Source organism: Podarcis bocagei, assembly GCF_964188305.1.
Source record: "Podarcis bocagei genome assembly, chromosome: 3".
Taxonomy (NCBI): Eukaryota; Metazoa; Chordata; class Lepidosauria; order Squamata; family Lacertidae; genus Podarcis; species Podarcis bocagei.
Window position 1 is genome coordinate 79,488,768 of NC_138127.1, and position 24,013 is coordinate 79,512,780.

The following is a 24,013-nucleotide window of genomic DNA, read 5'->3' on the forward strand; positions in this document are numbered from 1 at the left end:
GGGCTATTGGAGCATAAGTTTGCATGTACTTCTAGATGAAACATATCTGATGGACTAGGACTATAGTGGGAAGGATTTAGCTCACTATAGGCTTGCTTTAAAACCTTTTATCTACATTGTGAAACAAGTGAAGTAGAAAGCATATAAAAATAACAATTCAGACACTATAGGAAAAAGCCACTGTCCTCCTAGTGGTGCAGCAATAAAACTGCTAGCATATTTGCAAAACTAAGTAGGGGGTGGTATGGTTTCAAATTGGATGGGGGACCATATGTTGAGATCCATGCATTGCAGGGGGTTGGACTAGATGACCCTTGTAATCCCTTCCAACTCTACAATTCAAATATACTTACCGTATATTAGCTATATGTTGTTGCACAGGCTGATGCTGAAAATGTTCAGGCCACTGATGATGTAGGCAGAATGAGGGCGAGGACTGAAGACAGCAGGCAGTCTGATACAAGGGTGTATGTTTTTGGCAAGCGGATGCTGAATATTCTGTATGAAGGTTTGGGCAGCAGGAAGTTAATGGAGATGGCGCCGCATTGCCAGACAGTGAAAGGCATTCTTGCTGATTACAATGGTGATTTAGAGGCTGATGATGGTATGGGCAAGGGCGACAACACTGTGATAATACCTGTGGAGTTCTTTGGTCATCTACAGGCAGAAACGATGGTTTTAGCATGCCATTAAGTTGAAGGCACCCATTTGCACTCACTTTTCTTCTTGTGGTTTCCTTAGATGGGAGGTTTTGGACGGCAACATTGCCATCACCAGTTGCAAGGAGATCAGGACTAGTTGCATTGGTCGGGATGTTACCATTGCTCAGAACGACAAAGTCATTGCTCCCATTGCTTGTAGCCATGCTCCAAAGTTCTGGTGGTCTGCAATGCTTCTAGAAGGGAGAAAAAGAAAGAAAAAGTTAAAAATGAAAAAGGCACAATTTTGTCAATAATATACTGGTCTCAGTGTTCTATATGATCTGCTGAATAAAAAGAAACCTGGATTAAGGATGCACCAAGTATCTGTACAGTTACAATTAGGGCTGGGCAATAGCTGGTTTTCACCATCACAATATATCGCCAGCTAAACATCGCAGTATACCAATATATTACAATGTCTAAAACAAGGATGGAACTAAGTACAGTATAGGGACGGAGGTGGAGCTATGGTCTAAACCAGTGTTCCCCAACCTTGGGTCTCCAGCTGTTTTCGGACTACAATTCCCATCATCCTTGACCACTGATCTTGCTAGTGATGGATGATGGGAGTTGTAGTCCAAAAACAGCTGGAGACCCAAGGTTGGGGAACACTGGTCTAAACCACTGAGCCTATGGCTTGCCATTTGGAAGGTCAATGGTTCGAAACCCCACGACAGGGTGAGCTCCCGTTGCTCGGTCCCTGCTCCTGCCAACCTAGCAGTTTGAAAGCACATCAAAGTGCAAGTAGATAAATAGGTACCGCTCCAGCAGGAAGGTAAATGGTGTTTCCGTGCGCTGCTCTGGTTTTGCCAGAAGCGACTTAGTCATGCTGGCCACATGACCCGGAAGCTGTCTGCAGACAAACGCCGGCTCCCTCGACCAGTAAAGCAAGATGAGTGCCACAACTCCAGAGTTATTCATAACTGGACTTAACTGTCAGGGGTCCTTTACCTTTTTAAGTACAGTATAGACATTGGCTGGCTTCACGTTTCCCCCCGCATCATGACTTCTGCATTGTCCTTGACCACTGACCAAGCTAACTATAAATGAATTTGAGCCCAACAACACTGGGCAAAGGTTAGTCACCCTGATCTAGAAGAAGAGACTGTTATCACTGATTTAACATCTTTAGAATGTACATAACATTAAAGCTTTGTGATTGTTAATAGCTTGCTAAGATTCTGCTTGCTCTACAGGGACCCATAAACATTAATTTTCTCTTTCTTCTCTACTACTGAGCTGTTAAGAGTGCCTGAAACTGTACAGCCAGCCAAGCTATTTAATTGGTTCATCACTAATATCGAACAGAAGGTGCTATGCACAATGGAATGCTGCCCATAGCAACCCTGGATGCTGATTCTCAGAGCCATTTGGGTTTGGAATCCTCAATGCCTAAAGCTAAAGGAGGTGGGGGAGAAAGAGCCCTGAATAATGTAACTTAAAACTATTTGTTCTATGTTACACTCAGACACTCTGCAAAGTTAATACCAAACGGCAACCAGTCAAAACTTGACAGCATTTTCAAGACAGGAATATTTTCCTTCAGAATCCAATTCCTTGCATTCCTATGTTTAATATTCTTTCCCGAACCACTGCACCCTAAACCAGTAGACCCCATTAAAAAGTTACTGAACACACAACTTGCCAAGTTTAAATTTAAGCAGCTGAATGAAGCTGGTTGCCGTCTGAAAATATTTAATTTTTAAAATACTGTATGGCTGAAGTAGAGTAGTTTTCTCATGGATTGCATGGCAATTTCAGAATGGCTGCAGAAAGGAATGTAAAAATAAGCACACAATTAAAAAGAAGAATATTTTTTCCCTTAAAGAGACATTTGTACACTTTTCCTTTTGTGCAACAGATTCAGAAGCACGTTGACACACTGGAGAAATCTTCTGAACAGGAAATTCAAGCATCCAAGTCAACCAACAGCTTCTTCCATATTTTCATTAGGATTTCTAAAGCAGTAGGTACAAACATTTATTGATCTGAACTCTGGGCAACCCAAAAAGGTCATGACTGGGACAAGACAGACCAGTTCCTTTGCTGTTAGGATGCAAATACACAAAAAAGGCAGCTGAAAAATGACTTTATGACCTACCAAGTCTACAGAGAACATTTTGTGGTTTCTTTGTTCTCTATGATGAGAGGGCAAAGATGAGCAGGTTCCCGGCTGCTCATGATAAGAGACAAGAGACGCAGCAGACACACACAAATCGGCAATAAAAGAGCAGCAAGCTAGCAACAAAAAGCACAGCGAAACCCATGTGTTTTAACCGGCTTGCAAAATGCTGAAAGGGAAGGTGTCAAACTGTGGAAGGCTATTCCATGGAACCTGGTGGCGAAAGAGGTCCTGCTTCTCATGGGGCTCCTTCAGCAAGCTGTTGCCGCAAAGAGAAGATCAGACTGCGGGGAAGGTTGAAAATTGTAGTTCTGATGTTAAGAATGGAGAGGGGGCTGCCAGGGTATCATTTGGAGAACTGGTTTACCAGGCTTCAGCAGGCTTGTCTGAATTTGTTCTGAGTCTGGCACTATGACCAAAATAAAAGAAGCAAAGGTGTATATGGCTATGGTAGCAGTTTATTACAGCACCCCAGAAGGAGAGAAAAGCTCTATTCCTTCTCTTTTTAATCCTACAACGGATTCTCCATTCTGGGGGATTCTCTTTCTGCTAAGACAACCTCTCAAATAAAGGATTTACCTTGGTATGGGATGGTTAGTACATCAGCCATGGCAATATCTTTCTCTTTTCATCCTCTCCCCCCCCCCCTCGTTTTGCTTTTCTTTGGTGTCCTCTGCTCAGGGCCAATTTTGGGGTCCAAGGATTACACACACATGAAGGCGGTGGATGAATGGAAGGACCCTGAGTGAGTGGTAAGGAAAGGAAGACCTCCCAGGATGAGAGATTGGGAGAAGAAAGGAAAGTTCCCAGGTGAGAGCTGGGAGGGTCCACCACTTTCTGTGTGAGACAAGGGTTAAGAGCTACGTTTGAGACAGGACTCTGTGATTTCTTCTCTCTCTCTGTTTTTATTTATACCAATCTCTTTTATCTTACTGTATTACGGAAAAGGTTTAATTTTTTTTAAAGAATTTTTTGTCTGTAAAAACAGAAGTACTGTTTTTGGGGGACGGGGGGCAGGCGGGTGTGGGGGATTCCCTGGTCCTGAATGGGGTAACTGCCCCTGAAGGACCAGGTGCGCAGCCTGGGAGTCATTTTGGACTCACAGTTGTCCATGGAGGCATAGGTTAATTCTGTGTCCAGGGCAGCTGTCTACCAGCTCCACCTGGTACGCAGGCTAAGACCCTACCTGCCCGCGAACTGTCTCGCCAGAGTGGTGCATGCTCTAGTTATCTCCCGCTTGGACTACTGCAATGCACTCTACGTGGGGCTACCTTTGAAGGTGACCCGGAAACTGCAATTAATCCAGAATGCGGCAGCTAGACTGGTGACTGGGAGTGGCCGCCGGGACAACATAACACCGATTCTGAGAGATCTGCATTGGCTCCCAGTATGTTTCTGGGCACAATTCAAAGTGTTGGTGCTCACCTTTAAAGCCCTGAACGGGCTCGGTCCTGTATACCTGAAGGAGCGTCTCCACCCCCATCGTTCAGCCCGGACACTGAGATCCAGCGCCAAGGGCCTTCTGGCGGTTCCCTCATTGCGAGAAGTAAGGTTACAGGGAACCAGGCAGAGGGCCTTCTCGGTAGTGGCGCCTTCCCTGTGGAACGCCCTCCCAGCAGATGTCAAGGCAATAAACAACTATTTTACTTTTAAAAGACAACTGAAGGCAGCCCTCTTTAGGGAAGTTTTTAATGTCTAATGCTGTATCGTTTTTAATATTCAGTTGGAAGCCACCCAGAGTGGCTGGGAAAACCCAGCCAGATGGGCGGGGTATAAATAAATTCTTCTTCTTCTTCTATTATGTTGAGGTGCAGGAATATCTTATCTTTCATATGAGTTTTGGGACTACAGACAGAAAACTCATGACCATCGGGTTTAATTTCAACGTAATCAGTAATGTACTTTGGACTCAGCATTAAATATCAAACTGCAAACAACAACAACAACAAAAACAAAAACAATAGCAACTTCAATCTCTACCCACAGTTGCACAGAAGGCAAAGCGACTCCCAAAAGTTCCTCTAGATCAGGCATAGGCAAACTCGGTCCTCCAGATGTTTTGGGACTACAATTCCCATCATCCCTGACCACCGGTCCTGTTAGCTAGGGATGATGGGAGTTGTAGTCCCAAAACATCTGGAGGGCCGAGTTTGCCTATGCCTGATCTAGACAGTCAGAACCCATGCCCATATCCTCAGGCCAAACCAAGTGAAAGTGATCCCACAAACCTGGGCCAGACTGTACTTGAGGAGCCTCCCTGAGATCTGCTTCAACAGTAGCATCAAATTAGGAATGGAAATTAATGACTTTTCCCCTCAAAGTGCTTCACAAAACTAGTACAGTGGGCTACTCAGTGATCTGTTGCTACATCTGCTGGGCTGATACTAACCAGACCCTTCAGCTTTAGGAAAAGGTCCCCTAGGTAGTTCACCGAGTAGGCAATTGTGGCTATAAAGTGAGCCGTCTGTGATGCCATCACCTCCACATAGACACTCACCTGTGTTTGGTCCAAGAGTTTAAGGAAGAACTGTAATGCTGTACTGCACTCAGACATGTGTGCAGGATTTTGTGCTCACTCAAGTGAATATTAATTTTAGATGTGGGTAAACCTCTCCCATTCCTTCAGGCCAAGATGACGTATTTCATTACTCTGAAGAGGTTTTTTATGTTATTATTAAGAAAGGGTGTGGGGGTAGGAGAAGGAGGCTTAAAAAAACATTGGTTCAAGAAAAGCCATCTGGACTAACACCACTACTATTGAAAAAGACAAGTGCAAAATCAGGTGGGAATGAAGTACTGGAAATGTGGTTTCATTAGTGCAGAGCATTATAAATCTTTAGATGGCCTTAGGAACCAGCTAATTAGCTGTTGAACCATTCATCCCCAGCCTCTCTTAAATCCAACAAAAACTCAACTTAAAAAAATGACGACAACTGTTCTATAACATTTAACCTAGATTCAACTTGCACATGAAATTATTTCATATATAAGCTGGAAAAGAACGCTCCCAAGCAAACAGTCCTGGTTTAGGGGGGTTGTGCTGTTTAAACCAGGCATAGGCAAACTCGGCCCTCTAGATGTTTTGGGACTACAACTCCCATCATTCCTGACCACTAGCTAGGGATGATGGGAGTTGTAGTCCCAAAACATCTAGAGGGCTGAGTTTGCCTATGCCTGGTTTAAATCATTGAATTCCTGCCAGATAAAGAGATTGCAGTATGCTAGCTGATGGAAATATGTCTTCTCATTCTAAAGTCTTCATTAAGGTGTTTTCCTTAAATGCTGCAAGACAGACAAACTGAGCAATATGCAACAGAGTGATATGCAACAACCTGTATAAGTATTAAAATAAATTCTATGATTTTTCTACAGAATGTTTATACAGCAAGCCTGCACCCTTCCGCTACTCTCATTTTACAACAAAATTATGTGGGTGTGAGAGAAGTGACAGACGGCCCTTGATATTTGGATTTTCTATCTATCTCTCAAGCCAGTATTCTTAAGGCAATTAAAGAGATTTTAAAATGCTTAATGTCATTGATCTTAGCCAGTGCTTTTTTTCTAAAAAAAAAAAAAAAAAGGTTTAAGGGTACTCTCATTTTCCTACTTATACTGAAATACTGCCCCTCAATGAGGTCAAACTTAGATTCACAAAATGTTTAGGGGTATGCGTCCCCCCCCCCCCAGAAAAAAGCACTGATCTTAGCTTCCGGCTCTCAGCTAGACATTTTTGAAATTCCCTAGTACCTTTGCTATTCACAGGCCAAGGGAGTCTCCCACAGTTTCCTGGCACTTGCTTTTTATTTTGTTTATAGGCCGCTAGCTATACACTGAACATAGTCTTTAACTATGATAACTTACTCCTCGAGGAGGCCCTGTTTCTGCAGAATGCCATTCCCTAATTGAAGTAGTTTAGGTCTACTTTAATGTGTGCAAAGAAAATGTGTGTGTGTGTGTGTTAAATCCAACAAGCTTGCTGTAGTAAGTATTAATAAGTAAAGTTCAACATGGTTAAAATGAAGTATTTTAACTCCTTTCCTTCAAACAAGGGTGGAGGCATATGCTTGCAAAGCCCTCTTCCCTCAGAGCCCTTTTCTGTCTCCTCCTGATAGGAACTTGGAGCTGAGAGCACTCATTATGTGTTAAGTAGGATGCCCATTATCTGATTCTTCACCCCTGAAGCTTGGATGTGAATGTTTCCTCAGCCATTTTTTGCACAGGCCACGGGTTTTAATTATGTACAGGTGTAAGTATATGTTATTGCAGATGCTACTTAAAATTTACATCCTTCTTAAACCTAAATCAATCATTAATGCATAGCGTTTGCTCACAACACATGAATTCAGAGGTACTGGGGTCACTCAGCTGATTGTTGCAAATATTCATTTGCTAAAATCCTCATTTGTATGTGTCACACACGCACACACTGAACTTTTATACTGCCTTTCATCAGGGTGTGTTATAAACATATAAAGCAGATAAAACCAATTCTCAAATGAATTGTTTATTTTTCAAAAATGCTATGGACGTATTATATAATCTCAACACCTATGAAGGCTGGGGAAGTATGTAATCCACCAAAAGAATGGCTGGGGAAACCCAGCCAGATGGGCGGGGTATAATAAATAATAATAATAAATAATAATAATAATAATAATAATAATAATAATAATAATAATAATAATAATAATAATAATTACACTGTAGGTGCCACTAGCCAAACATCCAAGGAGAGGGTGTTTCACATCTGGGCCTCTACTGTCCTATTCTTCTTCTTCTTTGGCGATCACTTGTAGCAGAGTAAGACTGTCTTCCATGAACATGGTCTTAAAGAGAAAGCTGGTTCTTGTGTCACAACATAATCCACCAGTCCTTCATAAAGAGTTAAATGGATCCATCACATTATTCAACACCTTCCAAGTCACGAAACATTTTTAGGATTAATCTTCTCTCGTATTTAAGTGTTTTGTTGCATTACTGCCAATCTACATCCCAAAAGACTTGATGTGTCTGCCCTGACCTTGAGAAATTATTTCATTTCCTGGGCTGAAGGCTGGGCTAGGAATTGCAATTCCACTGGCAGGGATTTTCCAGGTATCACCATGCCAAGGTAATAAAAATTGCTTTAAAGATAGGCACAGAGAATGCACATTAATTCAGCATTGGCAGCAATGGAGTGAAGGAATGACTGCTGGGAATAGTAGTAAGGATGGAGAGATGAAATTAAAAGCCTTTTTTTTATCTATCAACAGGTTAACTTACATAGAAGAAGCTAAAGGTAAAGATTAAATCCAAGTGTAAGAACAACCCACATAATGGGTTCTCACCTTCTTTGGGATGATGCCATACAAACTATAAGAGACTTTAATATACAATTGTAGTTTCTGTTTAGAAGAACATTGTGCAACTTAAAGTAAATCAAGATGAAAAAATTAAATGTATTAGGTAACTTGAGGAACTGGCAGAACTCTTAGCTAAATATGTCAATAGCTTCTTCACTTCACCAAACAGCAAAAGAGCCATTTTTAAGGGTTAGGTAAATTTACAAATAACATTTTAGACTAGAAATTATATGCTTGCAAGACATCCCTGTATCAAGCAAAGAAAGCTGTGCACTCTTAGCACAATGCACCAGGATTCTAAGAATCCTAATGCAAGAAGTTTAAGTCATACACCCTACAATTTTAAGAACCGTCATTACACTAAATCTTATATACACAGCTAAATGACTTTTCATTGGTATGTAAAGGCAAGTTTTCATTATGATAAATCCTTTATGCTTACAATAATGCTACACACACACACACACACACACACACACAGTGATATGCTCTTTTTCAGCTGAAAAAGGAAGTAACTTGTACTGAAAATGAACTGAAACATGTACGGGAATTCACAATAAATTATGTAAACAGGGAATGTCAATATTTAGAGTAACCCACAGCAGTAGAAAATCCTGTTAAGATAATGCACAACTGTAAAAGAATTGTTCTGCTACATGCATTTGAAAGGCACATAACACAGTAAGTTTGAAACCAATTTTGGATAATGTGTATTATCTAGAACCTTCCAGTGTGCTCTGCTAACAAAAGTTGCAAAGCTGAATTAAATTAAACTGGCTTTGACACACAGGAATCATTAAGGACAGCTGAGCTATGATTTTAGCATACAACTGGTTAAATGTTTTTGTATCTAAACATGTGCACACTTTTCAAAGTGACAATATATTTAGAATACCTTTAGACTTCTGCACTTAATAGCTGTGTTTTGTCGTAAAAAAAGTCATAAACCATACAATATTTTAGTATGCTAAATAGGCATACGATGAACATGTTTTAAATGACATTCAGTGCAGGTTTCCTAATCTCAGTTTATCAGATGAGAAAACTGCTTGTTGTACATGCATATCCCCAAGTAAATTTAAGATACCAATCAAGTTTAATTGCTGAATGCCTTCTGCCAGTTTTGCAGGCACATTCTACTTCCTTAAAAACAATACCCACTTGCATTTGTTCTCTTCAATCACTATAAAAGCATTTTGCCTCCTGTTGGGTCCGAACAAAACCAGGAAATCTCTTACTTTAGACACGTTCCCTGGCAGCCCGTTAAGTTTTGCCACAGGCTTCTTAACTCTCCCCCTTCAACTGCAGTCTCATTGTAAGTCAACAATCATATGCATACTTAACACAGCTTTGCAAAAACAAACAAATAAACAAACCCATAAGTTCTTAATACTTGCATTAACTCACCCAATTATTCTGAAATTCCTGGCTTAAGCCGCATCAAAAAATGTAGTGCAGAAACTAGAGATAAATATTTTTTTGGGGGGATCTCTCCTTGATTGCCAAATAAGAACAGTGTTGAAGAATTAAAATCGTTATCTATCGTTATCTAAAGAAAACTCAAAGCTATATGCACGATCTTTCATGAAGTCTTCACAGCAACTGCTCAGAACAGCAGAGACAAAATAGCTGGTTGAGGCTGCTCTGCAATACTGCCGAGAGGAGTCTGTATGACACGCACATGCAAATTGCCTTAAATCACGCTTGTTGGGGGCTGGAATTTCCAGCTCTCTTTCTCCTATTGGACAGCCGAATTTCTCTCCTAATGAGCCTCAAGGGGCAAGGGCTCAGTGGTAACAGCTGGTATGGCAAAGGCTTGATTTCCATGCAAGGTTAGAAAGGCAGGATATTACCATTAACATGGCTTTCCCCCGTTTCTGCAGGAGACGCTCATAATATTGCTGCTAAACATATCTGTGTTTTTCCTCTTAAACTGAACTAGTTGCTAGATTAAGACCCTTTCAAATGGCCTTATTTGGTTTGCTATTTTAGAGAAACTTTAAACTCCAGCGTCCAGGTACCTCATTTGTAAGATCTATCACGTATAAGGATTTTTCACCACACTTTGCAAACATAGTCCCACTCTACACTAAGAACAGCAGAGAAGCACGGCTGGGTCAGTCCCAAAAAAGTCTACCAACTCCAACATTCAGCTACCAACAGAGGCCAGGCCAGTCAAATGCATCTGGGAAGTTCACAAGCAGGGAATAAAGGCAATAATCCTCTCCCATTGTTCTCCAGATCCCAGCAACTGGTACGCAGAGGCATTCCATCTCTGAACCTGGAAGGTTCTATTTAGGTATCATGTTGAATAGCTCTATCCTCCACAAACCTGTCTACCCTTTTAAAAGACATTTAAGTCTGGAGATGCCACTGCCACCAAATCTTGTGGCAGTGGGTTTAATAAACGAATCACCTTCTTTTATGTCTCCTGAAGCTGCGGTCAAACAATTTATGTGTCTGGAATCTGAGGTCAAAAGGTGTGCAAAAGGAGGAAATCATAGAATTGTAGAGTTGGAAGGGATCCGTAGGCTCATCTAAGTCCACCCCCCTGCAACGCAGGAATATGCAGCTGTCCCATACAGAGATTGAACCCGCAATCTTGGCGTTATCAGCACTACGCTCTAAACAACAAAAGCTGAATGAATTTGTTGCATCTTTACTGAAGAAGATGCAGGACAGATCCCAGTCCCTGAACTAACTTTCTCAGGAAGAAAGTTTGAGAAACTGAGGTAAACAGTTGTGACAAGAGATGGAAATCTAGGTCTTGCTGACAAAATAAAAAGCAATACATCATCAGTTCTAGATGGCATCCACCCAAGAGATTTCAAATGTGAAATTGCTTATCTTCTAACAAAAATTTTTAACTTGTAAGATCAGCCTCCATTACAGAAGGCTGAAAATTGGACAGTGTAACAGCTATTTTTATAAAGGGATAGAGGGCAGGAAGATCTAGAAAATTACATGTCCGTTCTGGGAAAACTGAAAGAAAGCAATACTGATGATAAAGCTAGAATTACCAAGCACTTAGAACAGGGGTCAGCAACCTTTTTCAGCCATGGGCCACTCCACCATCCCTCAGACCAGGTGGTGGGCCAGACTATATTTTGGAAAGGAAAAAAAATGAACGAAATCTTATGCCCCACAAATAACCCAGAGACGCCTTTTAAATAAAAGCACACATTCTACTCATGTAAAAACACCAGACGGGCCCCACAAATAACCCAGAGATGCATTTTAAATAAAAGCACACATTCTACTCATGGAAAAACATGCTGATTCCTGGACTGTCCACAGGCCGGATTGAGAAGGCAATTGGGCCGGATCCGGCCACCGGGCCTTAGGTTGCCTACCCCTGACTTAGAAGAATAAGTCTTTGTGAAAAGAAACCCTGCCTGTATGACCTTTTTAGTGTTTATTTATTTGGATTATTTTTATAGACCACTTATATTTAAACAAATCCACTTGAAGCTGTTTTGTTCTTCGAGTGTCAAAAAGCATGTGGATAGGGGCGATCTAGATGGCACTGCATACTCTGACTTGCAAAAAGCTCTTGGGAAAGTCCCTCATCAAAGAGGAAGCAAACCAAGCTTACTCATGAGGTAAGAGGGCAGGCCTCTTATGGATCAGTAGTGGGTTAAAGAACAGGAAGCAGACGATAAAAAAATAAAACAAAGACAGTTCTCACAATGTAAGGATGTAGGAAGCAGGGTCTCGCAGGATCTATATTGGGACCTGAGCTTTTAAACTTGTTCATAAGTGACCTGGAGTTAGGAGTGAATAGCGAGAGAGCAAAGTTTGCTGGTGACAACAAATGGTCAAAACAAAAAGGGCACTGAGAGGAGTTTGAAAAGGATCTACCCAAACCTGGTAAATGGGCAGTAAAATTGCAAAGGCAAAACAAGCAAGCGGAAAGTGATGTGAGTTGGGGCAAAAATTAAAAATAAATAAAAATCTAACCTCACATATATGGTGCCTGAACTGGCAGTAACTGACAAGGAAAAAACATCCTGTGGTTGTAGTGGATGGTTGGTTGAAGATGCTGACTCAGCTATGGCCAAAGCACATTGCATGTTAGGGAGCAGAAATAGGAAGAATCATAGGATTGTAGAGTTGGAAGGGACCCTGACGATCATCTAGTCCAATCCCCTGCAATGCAGGAACATGCAACTGGGGATCGAACCTGCAACCTTGGCACTATCAGCACCACGCTCTAATCAACTGAGTTATCCATCTACATGTTGTGCTCATGCAGACTTCCCATAGCATCACTGTGAGAACATGATGCTGGCCTAGATGGCCAGCTGGTCTGATCCAGAGGGCTCTTCTTATGTTCTTAAATCAGCCTTTTAACTTGTTGATTTAAATCACCGAAATAAAATATATCTCCACTGTGATTCAGAGCACTGCAGTCATTAATCCAGAAAGGAACATACCACAGTGCCCAAATCACCATCTTCCAGGAAGGCATATTATATATTACATTACTTTTTTTATTACACTATATCAGAAGAGGTGAATAACACTCATGTCAACTAAGCATCCGGGAGCAAAGGTGAGACAGGAATAATAATAATAATAATAATAATAATAATAATAATAATAATATCCCGCCCATCTGGCTGGGTTTCCCCAGCCACTCTGGGCGGCTTCCAACAAAAGATTAAAAATACATTAAAACATCAGTCATTAAAAACTTCCCTAAACAGGGCAGCAAGAATTCCCAAGTTATGCAATTGCTCCTTTAAAGGTAACTGGAATCACACTCTTCCACACATGACATGCACCACTGTCCTGGGAAAGCTACAATAGTCAAGGGCTGCGAAAAAGATTCTATGCACCTCAGTGGAACATCATTCCTTATGTTTTATATGCAATACTCTGGCCATTACCTCCTCGAAGGCGTCATTAGTGAGCAAGAGCTCATGCAAAAGGGTAAGTTGTATAGCCCAATATAATTCTAGCCCTAGGACTACTGTCTGGAGACTAGAGTGGCCCTTGACAATACAGACCCAGACATGAATTACTATCAAATCAGAGACTTGCACATATTACTCAGCTTAGCATTATGCAGCATCCTAGTAACCAGAGAAATGTTGAAGAAAGATGTAGCCAAACTCTCAAAAATAAGAACAAACATTTTGTTAACATGTGAAGACAGGCTGAAAACCAATGGAAGACTATAGAAATGCAACTGGCCTCTATGGCAGCCACTTCTTATTAAACACGTATGAAAAGCAGTAAGATGCCTAGTTCAGCTGTGAAGACACAATTCATGAACAGTAGAAATCTGTCTGTTTTGTTTCTATGACTAGTGATGGTCATTTCCCACAAGCATGATTTTATCAGCCAATTTTCTGCTACCTACTGCTTTTCAGACACAAGAATCTTCTATTTCTATAAATAAATAGGTGTGGTTGTGATAGAGACGTGTAGTGAAGACAGGCATTTAAGTAAAGAAACCAAAAGGGTTTCATACAATAGAGGCCAACTAATAACCTCAGCAGGCATGCTTTAATTTCAATTCTTTATGGATAAGCTAACCAACAATATAACCTCTTGAGTTCAAAAGGAACACTACACACACCTGTGGAGTTTCAATCAAACCACAAAATCTGTTAAACAGGCTGATCTCCGCTAGACACAGTCAGCTGGTTATAAGCAAAGGAATGTGTGACATTGGTGGAGTTGGGTCATATGTATCTTACCTTAGCAGCTTAAAAGCTCTGGTGGCGTATTATGAGGTATGATAGCTGGTCCTATGCCAACCTTAATAGCACTTATGGACCTATAAACATAAGAATGCATACATGCATATTATATTCTGCAAATATGCAGGAATAAGTCCAAAGAAATTAAATAAGTACAGTCTGACTTGCTTTTTCCCTGCTGGCTAATTCAATCATTTGTTTCGTAATGTATCCCAAGGTCCAGTTATTCTGACAACTAAGAGACAACCTCATCTGATCTTGGAATAACAGCATGCACTATGGTGTGTTGTTTTTGTTTAGTCGTTTAGTCGTGTCCGACTCTTTGTGATCCCCTGGACCAGAGCATGCCAGGCACTCCTGTCTTCCACTGCCTCCCGCAGTTTGGTCAAACTCATGCTGGTAGCTTCGAGAACACTGTCCAACCATCTCGTCTTCTGTCGTCCCCTTCTCCTTCTGCCCTCAATCTTTCCCAACATCAGGGTCTTTTCCAGGGAGTCTTCTCTTCTCATGAGGTGGTCAAAGTACTGGAGCCTCAGCTTCAGGATCTGTTCTTCCAGCACTCAGGGCTGATTTCCTTAAGAATGGATAGGTTTGGTGTGTACCATGACTTAAGTTGTCGCTTTGAGACAGCTGATGGTATGGTATCTTTCAAGACCACATTGTCCTATGTACGGTGAAAAATTACTACGAGCAACAACTATTACTACATCACTGTGCCCATTTTCCTTCCCTCAGATGATAAAACCCTTGGACACGTCATTTTTTAAACTGCGCAAGATGCACAAGAGGAGGAAGATGGCTAGAGGATTGCATTATTCTGTTAAAAATAAGAAAATATCTATGGTACCCAAGCATTAAGCAGGGAGTCGACACTATGCTTATCCCTTCTCACGTGTGCAACAGTGCACACATGGGGAGGAATAATGCCTTCAACAATTTCAAGTTGTTTGTGAATATGTTCTCATTTTGACACATTTCCTGTGTATTTGGCTACTCATAACAGCAACTTGCCATGCATTTGTAGTACCACATAAAGTAACTGCAAGTGATCTCAGAATAAGTATAAAAATGTAAGTATTAAAATTTATGTTATGATTTTAAAAGTCACAACACAAACAAATCATGCAATTCAATTCAGTCATTCCCCCATCATACACCATAAAGGCTTGTTAAACAACTGATGTAAACCAAAATTATTGAAAGAAATCAAACAACTGCAGCGTATGGTTTAAAATATAAAAAGGTGCAAAAATTTGCATGTTTCAAATAGCATTCAAAATGTGTACCTTTCTCAAAATGTATAAAATTGGACGAGGAAATTAAATTGTTTCAACAGTCATAGAAGCTTGACTTACTAAAGTAGAGTTTAACACGCCTGTTTGTAACTTCAAGCAAGTTGCCTGATCTGACAAACATGCACCAATAATAAATGACTTACACTGGAGCGCAGCTGTACTAACATTTATACAAAGTTACACAGTCATATGCATTCCATTATCACAGGTGTTGGCTTTCCACTATGAGTTACAACTAATAGGAAACTTGAACAAGTATACGCAAACCCCCAGACTGGGCTATTTTTACAAGCAGCCAAGGCGGGAGATGATATGAGTCCATCACCCGTAAACATAATAAATGATGCAAAAAGCCACATGCAGCACTTCATAAATTGGACAAGGTTGGTACTTTAGAAATCCCACCATCTTGATGTCACACACTGATTACATTGCTTGGCAGGCATCTAGAAAAGACATCACCTGTCCATTTATGTACAATGCTGTTAGAACAAAAAGGAAGTATTCTCAATTCTACCTTGTGAGAATTAAGACAAGGTGAAAAGCACAACCACCATATCGGAGCTAGCTGTCTAACTGCACCCACCCACACCCTGGTCAACTCTTTCAAGTTTGGAAGCCGCACTGTATTCAAGGGAAACCATTCAAGAAAAACCCAGCCAGATGGGTGGGGTATGTATTAATTAATTACTATTAGTATCATGAAGAGTCCTGCCAATCTCTATTGTTACTAGTTTCAGGAGAACTAGTAACAATAGATCTCTCAGCAGCTTTCGGTATCATCAGTCATGGAATCCTGGAGCAGCGGTCCAAGCTGGGTGGAGACAACACTGGGTTGTAGTGATTCTACTTATATGTGGGTAGCTGGTTCTAGGTGATGCTGGACCACATAGCATTTACGTCTCAGGGTCTTGCAGCAGTGTTCAAAATTCCCCCAGTGCCAGGCGTGTTTTGCTACTGGCGCAGGTCCAATTATTGTTCTTATTCATTTCATGTGTATACCGCTTTACATTTTAAAGGGGAAAAAACACAAAGCGGTTTACAACACATTTAAACATCAAATACCGGTACATCAAATACAACAACGCAGAATAAAACAGATTCAAGCTTCAAGGAAAATATTTCAGATCCTTTTCCATGTGACATTTTGCTTCTCAACCTAAGCTACCTCACAAGGGTGTTGTGTGGATTAACTGAGCCGTGGAAGAACCATGCACTCCTTGTAGAAAAAGGTGGGATATAAATACAATAAATAAGCTCTTCTGCTTGCCTGCTTAAGAAAACTGGAGGGGCCAGCTAGATGGAGACGTCCATTGCCAACCTAGCATCCAGAGATTTCCACATGGTTGCCAGTCGCAAAACTCACTCGGCTAATTTAGAACACTACCTTTCATTATTAACTAGCATTATGCAAGACTGTTATTGATGTTTTATGTCTGTTTTCATCATGGCTATGTTTTAAGCTTTATGAGATGATATCAACTCTTTACATGGCTAGATGAATCGGAGTGCAGCCATTAAATTATTATTTTTTTAAAAAAAACTGTGCTGCTTTGCATCTTATGATGGCTCATTTGGTTTACTCGATTTGCGTTTTTTGGCATTTAACAAATGAATATTCTATAACACTGTATTACATTCTCTGCAGGCTTCTGGAATCTGCCTGTGCTAAAGTTTTTCCATATACAAAGGGGGAGGCTGTGAATGTTCAATTAGGGACAACTTAAGCTATGTATATGGCTCTCATAAATGTTTCTTTTATCAAATGAACAGTTATGGCATCAACCTGGGAGGTTGATGCTTAAGTCAGAGAACTGTAACACCATGGACTCTAATAGCTGCCTTTATTCAGCACCTACACTTTTTCCTGCTTAGGGTAATGAAATAAGTATTATGACTACAGGGGTTTTTTTCTTTACAAAAGAGGTCCAAGTGATTTGAGAAAATGGTCATTGCAACAACTCATACAGAAGGTTTTATCTGATCTGAGATTTGCTGACACACTAATGAAGGCTGAAGCAGACAAGGCAAGAGAAAATGTTGTTTGAGCACAAATTTAAATGTTTATTCACTAGGCTGCTTGGGTTTGAGAGCACTGCCCAAACACAGCTCTTCCAATGCGGACACAATATTTTCTAGTTGTCTCTTGGCAAAGAGATGGGAGCCTGGGAATTCCTCTTGCATGCAGATAAATCAATGACCGGGCTTTGAGAGAGCTAACCTTCAGTGCCTTCAGAAGCATGTGTTAAATGTCTCTGGGACACTCCAGTTTTGCATAGCTCACACTAAAGGAAAACCACCAGCTCTAATTATAAGCTGGTAACTTTTAAAATGGCTTAGTTCAACAAATATATGAGGTAATTTTTATTATTATTTGAAAACAATGCATAAATTAAACTATTTTCTTCAAACCAGAAGCCCAAATTCAACATTTTTTGACTGTCAGTGCAAGGGCTGTTGCAGTAGCATTAAGCACAAGAATAATGGCTTCACAATAAGAAATCCATTGCAACAATAGTGGAAATTTGTTCTGCAACAAGTATCAGGGACAAGTATCAGGCACAACCAGCAACAATAACTGTGCTGCCTTCCTGCCCGTCTCCTGTGCAAGCCATTCCACTAGCACAACTAGTACACTGCTAAGGGACTTTAACTTACTGTGACTTATTTAATAAAATTATCATTAATTTCAAGGCAATAAGTCATAGAAATCTCTAATCATCATGTGCATTTAAGATTATTTGCACATGTGTTGGCTCACTCTTGCACCATTTTGAGTGTACTGGGAAACCCAGCCAGATGGGTGGGGTATAAATAATAAAAATTATTATTATTATTATTATTATTATTATTATTATTATTATCATCATTATTATTATCATTATTATTATTATTATTAAAATAAGTAGCCTCATACCTTCATTTTTTTAAAAAAGCACTGACATTACATCGATTTGACAGTGTCTGAAGAGACAGAAGGAAATAATCCATTGTGCCTCCTTGCCACAAATTTATCAGGGCTCCTTTCCAAACTCACCAAGGCTATGGGGAAAGGTTCAACCCATTTACAGTTGCACCAGCTTAAGGTTCAAAAAACCTAAAGCTTGAGCAATGAAGGAGGTATATGCTCCCACTGCACAGCTTTCCATAGCCCTTAAACTAATGCAGGATTTGTCAGCCTCCTCACTGTTATTCACAAGTAAGAAAATATAGTTGAATGATGATCAATTATATAACTACAATATATATCATAGTTGTTTTTAGGAAGCGCTATATGTGAAGGCACTTCAGGCTCCATCTTCTCCAACAGCAATGAGTGAAGAGCTGTACTTGCAGAAAAGCTAATATTACGCATATGAGATTGGTTCTCTCCCCGCACCCATGACAACCAAGTTGGGGGTGGCGGTGGGAGAAACCCACCTGTAATTCTCAGTGTTCTTTTACTTTTAAAAGTGTGTGGTAATGCTGGTAAGTGTTTTAACACTTAGTTCCAAATAAACTTTGTCAGCCTTTGCATTCTACAGGCTCTCAGTTTCCTTTCAAAAATTTATTCAGCATCTGTAACACCAGTGAAAATGGAAGCTGTTCCAAAAAATACTGATGATGGGGACAAATTCCACACAACATATGAGCCTGCCAATTAATTCCATGCCAACCACAGCACAGAGACAGACAGACAGACAGACAGACAGTGCAAGCCTCAGACTCAATCTTCAACAGCCTAAAACAACGTTCTTTCTTCTCACATTCCCAAGTCCCTAAACCTGTAGCCAGGCCAGAAAGTTATGAGGACAGAGGCCACATACTGTATATGGCTGGGCAAGTTGGAACTGTTGTAATACTAGAACTATGTATAACTTTGGAAGTACACCGATATTCCAATAGCGTTCATATTAATTTGTGTATAGTTTCAGAGTAAGGAACAGAAAGTTAAGAATCAAGGGTTATTATATAACTGATTTATACCAAGAGTCTTCTTAAAAAGAGAACACTTTTAGAGCTTAGAGAAAGCTTAACTCCTCTTCAAAGTACAAAATCTCCTAACCCCTGTTTAAATACATTACACATGCACCATGACCCTTCAAAAATGGTGTGTTTTTTTAAAAAAAAAATCTTCCCTGGGGTGGAAAGAGGCCTAGCTCATAATTTCTGTATTAAACTCTGTACTATTAGCTAAGGAATGGAATTATTAGTGACAGGTTCACTGAATTACCTGAGAGGTCACTAGAGCTTCCTCAAAATCTAAAACTGCCACCATAAATTTAACTAATGACAAATGATTTTTTTAAGCTACCAGAAGGAGATGTGCACAGGATAAGAACTCTTCCAAACAGCAAGTTAGGCACTGCACAATAGTCTTCTACAGTGATGACAGAGGCATCAAACTGATATGCATCAATGCTAGTTTAGATGCTGCTTTCACAATTGCGCTATAAGTATAACTTTTACAATCCACACAGTAAGAATGAGAAGCCAAGGACGAAAATAAAATTGATGATGGTAGTCCCATGCACTTAAACATGAACTTCCCCAATCAATCAAGAACATTTGTGGGGAAGGGTCTGATTCTGAAGCCAAGAAGTATTCACAGATACGAAGTACAAAACTACCCCAGCTTTTCTCCCCAAAGTGTTTTGCCAATGCACAGCGGATGAGTGGGAGCTGCAGGTAAGGAGGCTTTGAATTTCATCTGTATGCCCCTTTTTGTCTTAAAACTTGGACCCTGCTCTGAGTTCCCGGGACAATTCTTGTTTAAGCACATGGAAGTGCCATAATAAAATCTAGTTTGGAATCAAATCAGAAGCTGATTCCTGATCGATACACTTGAGGGCAATTTCATTTCCCCATAAGTCAACCTGTGTAAAGTAACTGCCCATGAAATAGTCATCAATTTCGAGAAAACAGAAAGGCTATTTACCTGATGTTGATACAAACATGAAGGTGCTGCTCTCAAGCAGAAAGTTTTGTCATGAATTAAACATTTGTTTAGCACCAATTAGGTGCTGGTCTGATCACACACACACATAAAATTAGCCTACTAGGGGCACCTCTGCCTTGAAGTGAAAATTATCTGAAAGCTACAGGGACGAGTGTGCATCACAAAGAAGCAGCCAACTTCTCAAGTGGGTAAGAGATCCATCCCTATTTTGAAACAACCCATCTGCAAAACCAAACTTCTCCCCTGAGCCTTCCCCAATGGTAGGGAAACAAAGGCCGATATAATGATTCTATAGTAGGACCCTGAAAACTGTCAAAATGAAGAAACCCAGAGCGTAATCCTACAATATCTGGAAGGGCATTCCAGGGGCTGCAAATTAGGTCAAATCTACCCCTCCAATGTCAAGAGATCTGATGTCATAGACTCCCTCCCTATGGCTGGTTCCTTCAAAGCCAACAGATGTTAGAGCTCCATAATCTGAAGAAGCAGAAGGGGGCGGCTATCTTGAGTTGTGGCTTGGGTCCAAAGTCCCCCTGGCACTGTGACAGGCCACAAACCAGAGAGAAATTTAAATAAACGTCTGAGCATGTCTAAATCTCTCCTTCCCTTTTCCTCTACCTCGTGGTAGACCACATGTTTTGTATGGAAAATGTCCAAGGATCAATCTTTGGTATCTCCAGGTAGGGATGAGAAAGACTCCTGTCTGAAAAGCCACTGCCAGTCAAAGGGGAAGGGAAAGCGTTAAGAGTACAGTTGTTGTTGGAAACTTGCATATAGGCCCAGCCAGGTGCAGGATAAAGCAGTTCAAATGCCTTCAGTTCCTCTCCCTTGCAACCTTAGGAATGTAGCCTTAATATTAAAACAAATGCATGTTTGAGTTGTAGGATCTTAATCAAAGTGATCTCAAATAACCTGGAGTAACTATATATAAAAAGTAACAACCAACGGTACATAAAATGCAAAATAGCAAGTTTCACATTTTCCTTTGGACAGACCCTTCCTTTTCCCTCTTTCCAAGATATACTTGTTAAAGTGTCATCATGTCCAATCTCAGGGCTGAACTGCACAAGGCTTTTTTTGTATATTTGCCCCCCTTGTAAAAGCAACGTGTGCAATGATCATGACATCACCCTCCAAAACCAAAGGTTTCTGACAAGCATTCTCAGTAATCTGAAGGCTAATGAAAACAGTGTTTGGATTGGCTCCACCCCTATAATTTCTCAGAAGGGTTGGTGTGCTGTATCACACTTCTACCCAACAATACAGGCTACAGTTCAGGTCAGGGGAAATTATGCACAATACACTGAGAGTACCATCAATGCTCGTTCACTCTCTTCTCATCATCAGTTGCTCATGAAGATCAGAAACAAAAGTACTTTAAAGTAGGCAAGTACGGAAAAAGAAAAAGAAGGCAATCAGATACTGACATTGCTAGCTACCAAATTGTTCTGACAAAAAACAACAGCTTTCATTTGGTCTAATTGAATGCAAAATGTTAAGCAATTTAGAATGTGACAAACCCATGGACCAGTAATTTTAATGTGATTTTTAATGTGATTGTTCTCTTAACATTCACAGAGATGTTAAATAAGCAGCCAGCCATACAGCAGGCTCTGCTAAAATATACTAAGAGCAGAACCATGACTTTGTACTGTTTCTCATCATTAAATAATCTGGCTAAACCTTATAGCAAATCTGTGCTTTTCCAAGTACAGTAATGAGAAGGAAATAAAACATAAAACTAGCCAGCTCAACCCCCTCCCCCCAAAAAACAGTGGGTCTTCATAGAAACAGAATATTTTTGTTATGGCAGAGAAATTGTGTGGCTGCTTGCCTGGCTGGAAGGTAGGAGCTGAAAGAGATTTAGTGTATGAGGACTGACTTGGACTTCAAACTACAGTGGTACCTCGGGTTAAGTACTTAATTCATTCCGGAGGTCTGTACTTAACCTGAAACTGTTCTTAACCTGAAGCACCACTTTAGCTAATGGGGCCTCCTGCTGCCGCCGCGCTGCGGGAGCATGATTTCTGTTCTCATCCTGAAGCAAAAGTTCTTAACCCGAGGTACTATTTCTGGGTTAGCGGAGTCTGTAACCTGAAGCATATGTAACCTGAAGCGTATGTAACTTGAGGTACCACTGTATTTGCTCAAGAAACATGTTCCTAAATTCAAGTACTGTACATAAAAGATCTCAGGTTCAATACCTTGCACTTAACTGTTTGTGTGTGTTTAACGTGTCCAACAACCATTATTAGAGTGACAAGAATAAAGCAGAATCGAGTCCAGAGAGAAAATGAAATTCCCGATAACACTTTAATGCTAACCAACTGAACAAGAACAACATATAATATGATGAGAAATGAAAGGGGGGGTTGTCTTTGTTACGTCAAGCCTAAAAAAGGAGCAAACTGCCTGCAGAACCACTTTCCTCTCCAATTCCTCCATTACTCAAATTTCAATCTTCTTCTTCACTCACAGCCGAAGCCCAAAAGACTAGAACCTCCAGCCAATTAAGTCTGCTGTCAGTTAGACCAATAACAGAATTAACCTCTTAAGATCCTGATAGCTCGGTTGGTCGAGCCTGAGACTCTTAATCTCAGAGTTGTGGGTCTGGGCCCCGTGATGGGCAAAACGATTCCCGCAATGCAAGCGGTTGGACCAGATGACCCTTGTTGTCCCTTCTAACTCTATGATTCTATAATTCACACACTGAATGTTCTCTGCAGCTGTAGTTCCAACAAAGACTACTAAACAAAAATCAGTTTTTTACTTGCTACAGCTGGAGATTTGAGCTACAAGGAACTAGAAATATTTGGATGCCTAAAATCAGCAGGCAGAAGGTCCTGCCGTATTTCCCCTGCTGGATCAAAAGGTCAGGCTCTTAGGTATTTAAGCCAGGCATGGCCAATCTACTTGTTTCACTTTCCCCTTGTGGGCACCCATCTGTCTCAGGATCCACTGGCTTCGCAAAGTCTGCCTGTTACAAAGAACAATCTTTCACAACTCCATTTCTCTTTGTGCCTGAAGTAGGCTCTAAAGCCTTCAGAGAACCAAGTCAGGTCACTCACTATTTAATAATTTTATATCACTTCTCTCTACAACAACTATAAATCAGGCCTCAGAGTCCCCAGTTCAGATACTGGGCAGAACGGCAGGGCCTCAGAGTTTTCACTTTATTATGGTGTGTTTTTAATTGCACTTTTAATTATTTTATTCTGAAGCATATTTATGTAAGGTGGAGCAGGTTTCTGATCATGTGCAGAATATACACAAATACTCCACAATATTGCAGTGCTGTAATATTATACTGAGAGTTTTATTTGCTAATTCCTAATTTTACATGTTCACCTTGATCTCTAAAGCTCAACAGAGGATAAATGTTTTAAGTACGTTAAATAAAGGTGCAACAGCCAAGACAAATAAAACCATTTCTCAACTGTTCTGAATTATAAATTAAAGCTTGTGCTACACCAATGTATTTTTAAAAAATCAAATTAAAAAGTTGAAACACTATTTTTTAAAAAAAAACCAAAGCAAATGCTTATTTTTGCTTTCTTGGGATGCTCTAGTTCCTCCTCCCATTTAAAAAACTAAACCAAAGAAGGCATTTTTCTCCTTCTTGAACTTCAAGTCAAATACAATTTAGGACAAGATCCCAGCACACTTTAATTTACTGCTCCTTTTGCTATTGTTACACAGCCGTTTCTAAATATTTGTCCTTCCCAGATTACCAAAATGGACTGAGATGTGATTCCTTTGTAGTGCAGATGATTTGCACAGACCTCAAGCAGTAGAGAAATTCTCACGCCTTCAAGGCACAAACCGGATTTAGGAGGTGCTCTGCTCACATGGCAGGGTAAACTAATAATTAAAGTCAAAGAGAGCTTTCTAACTAACTTGCCC

The 24,013-nt window shown here is 40.4% G+C and overlaps 1 protein-coding gene across 4 annotated transcripts in view; it reads right to left on the minus strand.

The window, feature by feature from the left end:
- DISP1 (dispatched RND transporter family member 1) overlaps positions 1-24,013 on the minus strand; it is an 85,334-nt gene that overhangs the window by 34,197 nt on the left and 27,124 nt on the right. Inside the window, exons 1-2 of one of the 4 annotated variants that reach the window (XM_081186356.1) lie at positions 9,573-9,776; positions 719-895 (exon numbers count right to left, since the gene is read on the minus strand). In XM_081186356.1, the coding sequence (XP_081042482.1) occupies positions 719-822 (104 nt within the window). In that variant the 5' untranslated portion in view covers positions 823-895; positions 9,573-9,776. Of the gene's footprint in view, positions 1-353; positions 896-1,652; positions 1,932-9,572; positions 9,777-24,013 lie in introns of those variants that run through there. The other 3 variants (XM_081186357.1, XM_081186354.1, XM_081186355.1) reach the window with 3 other exon arrangements.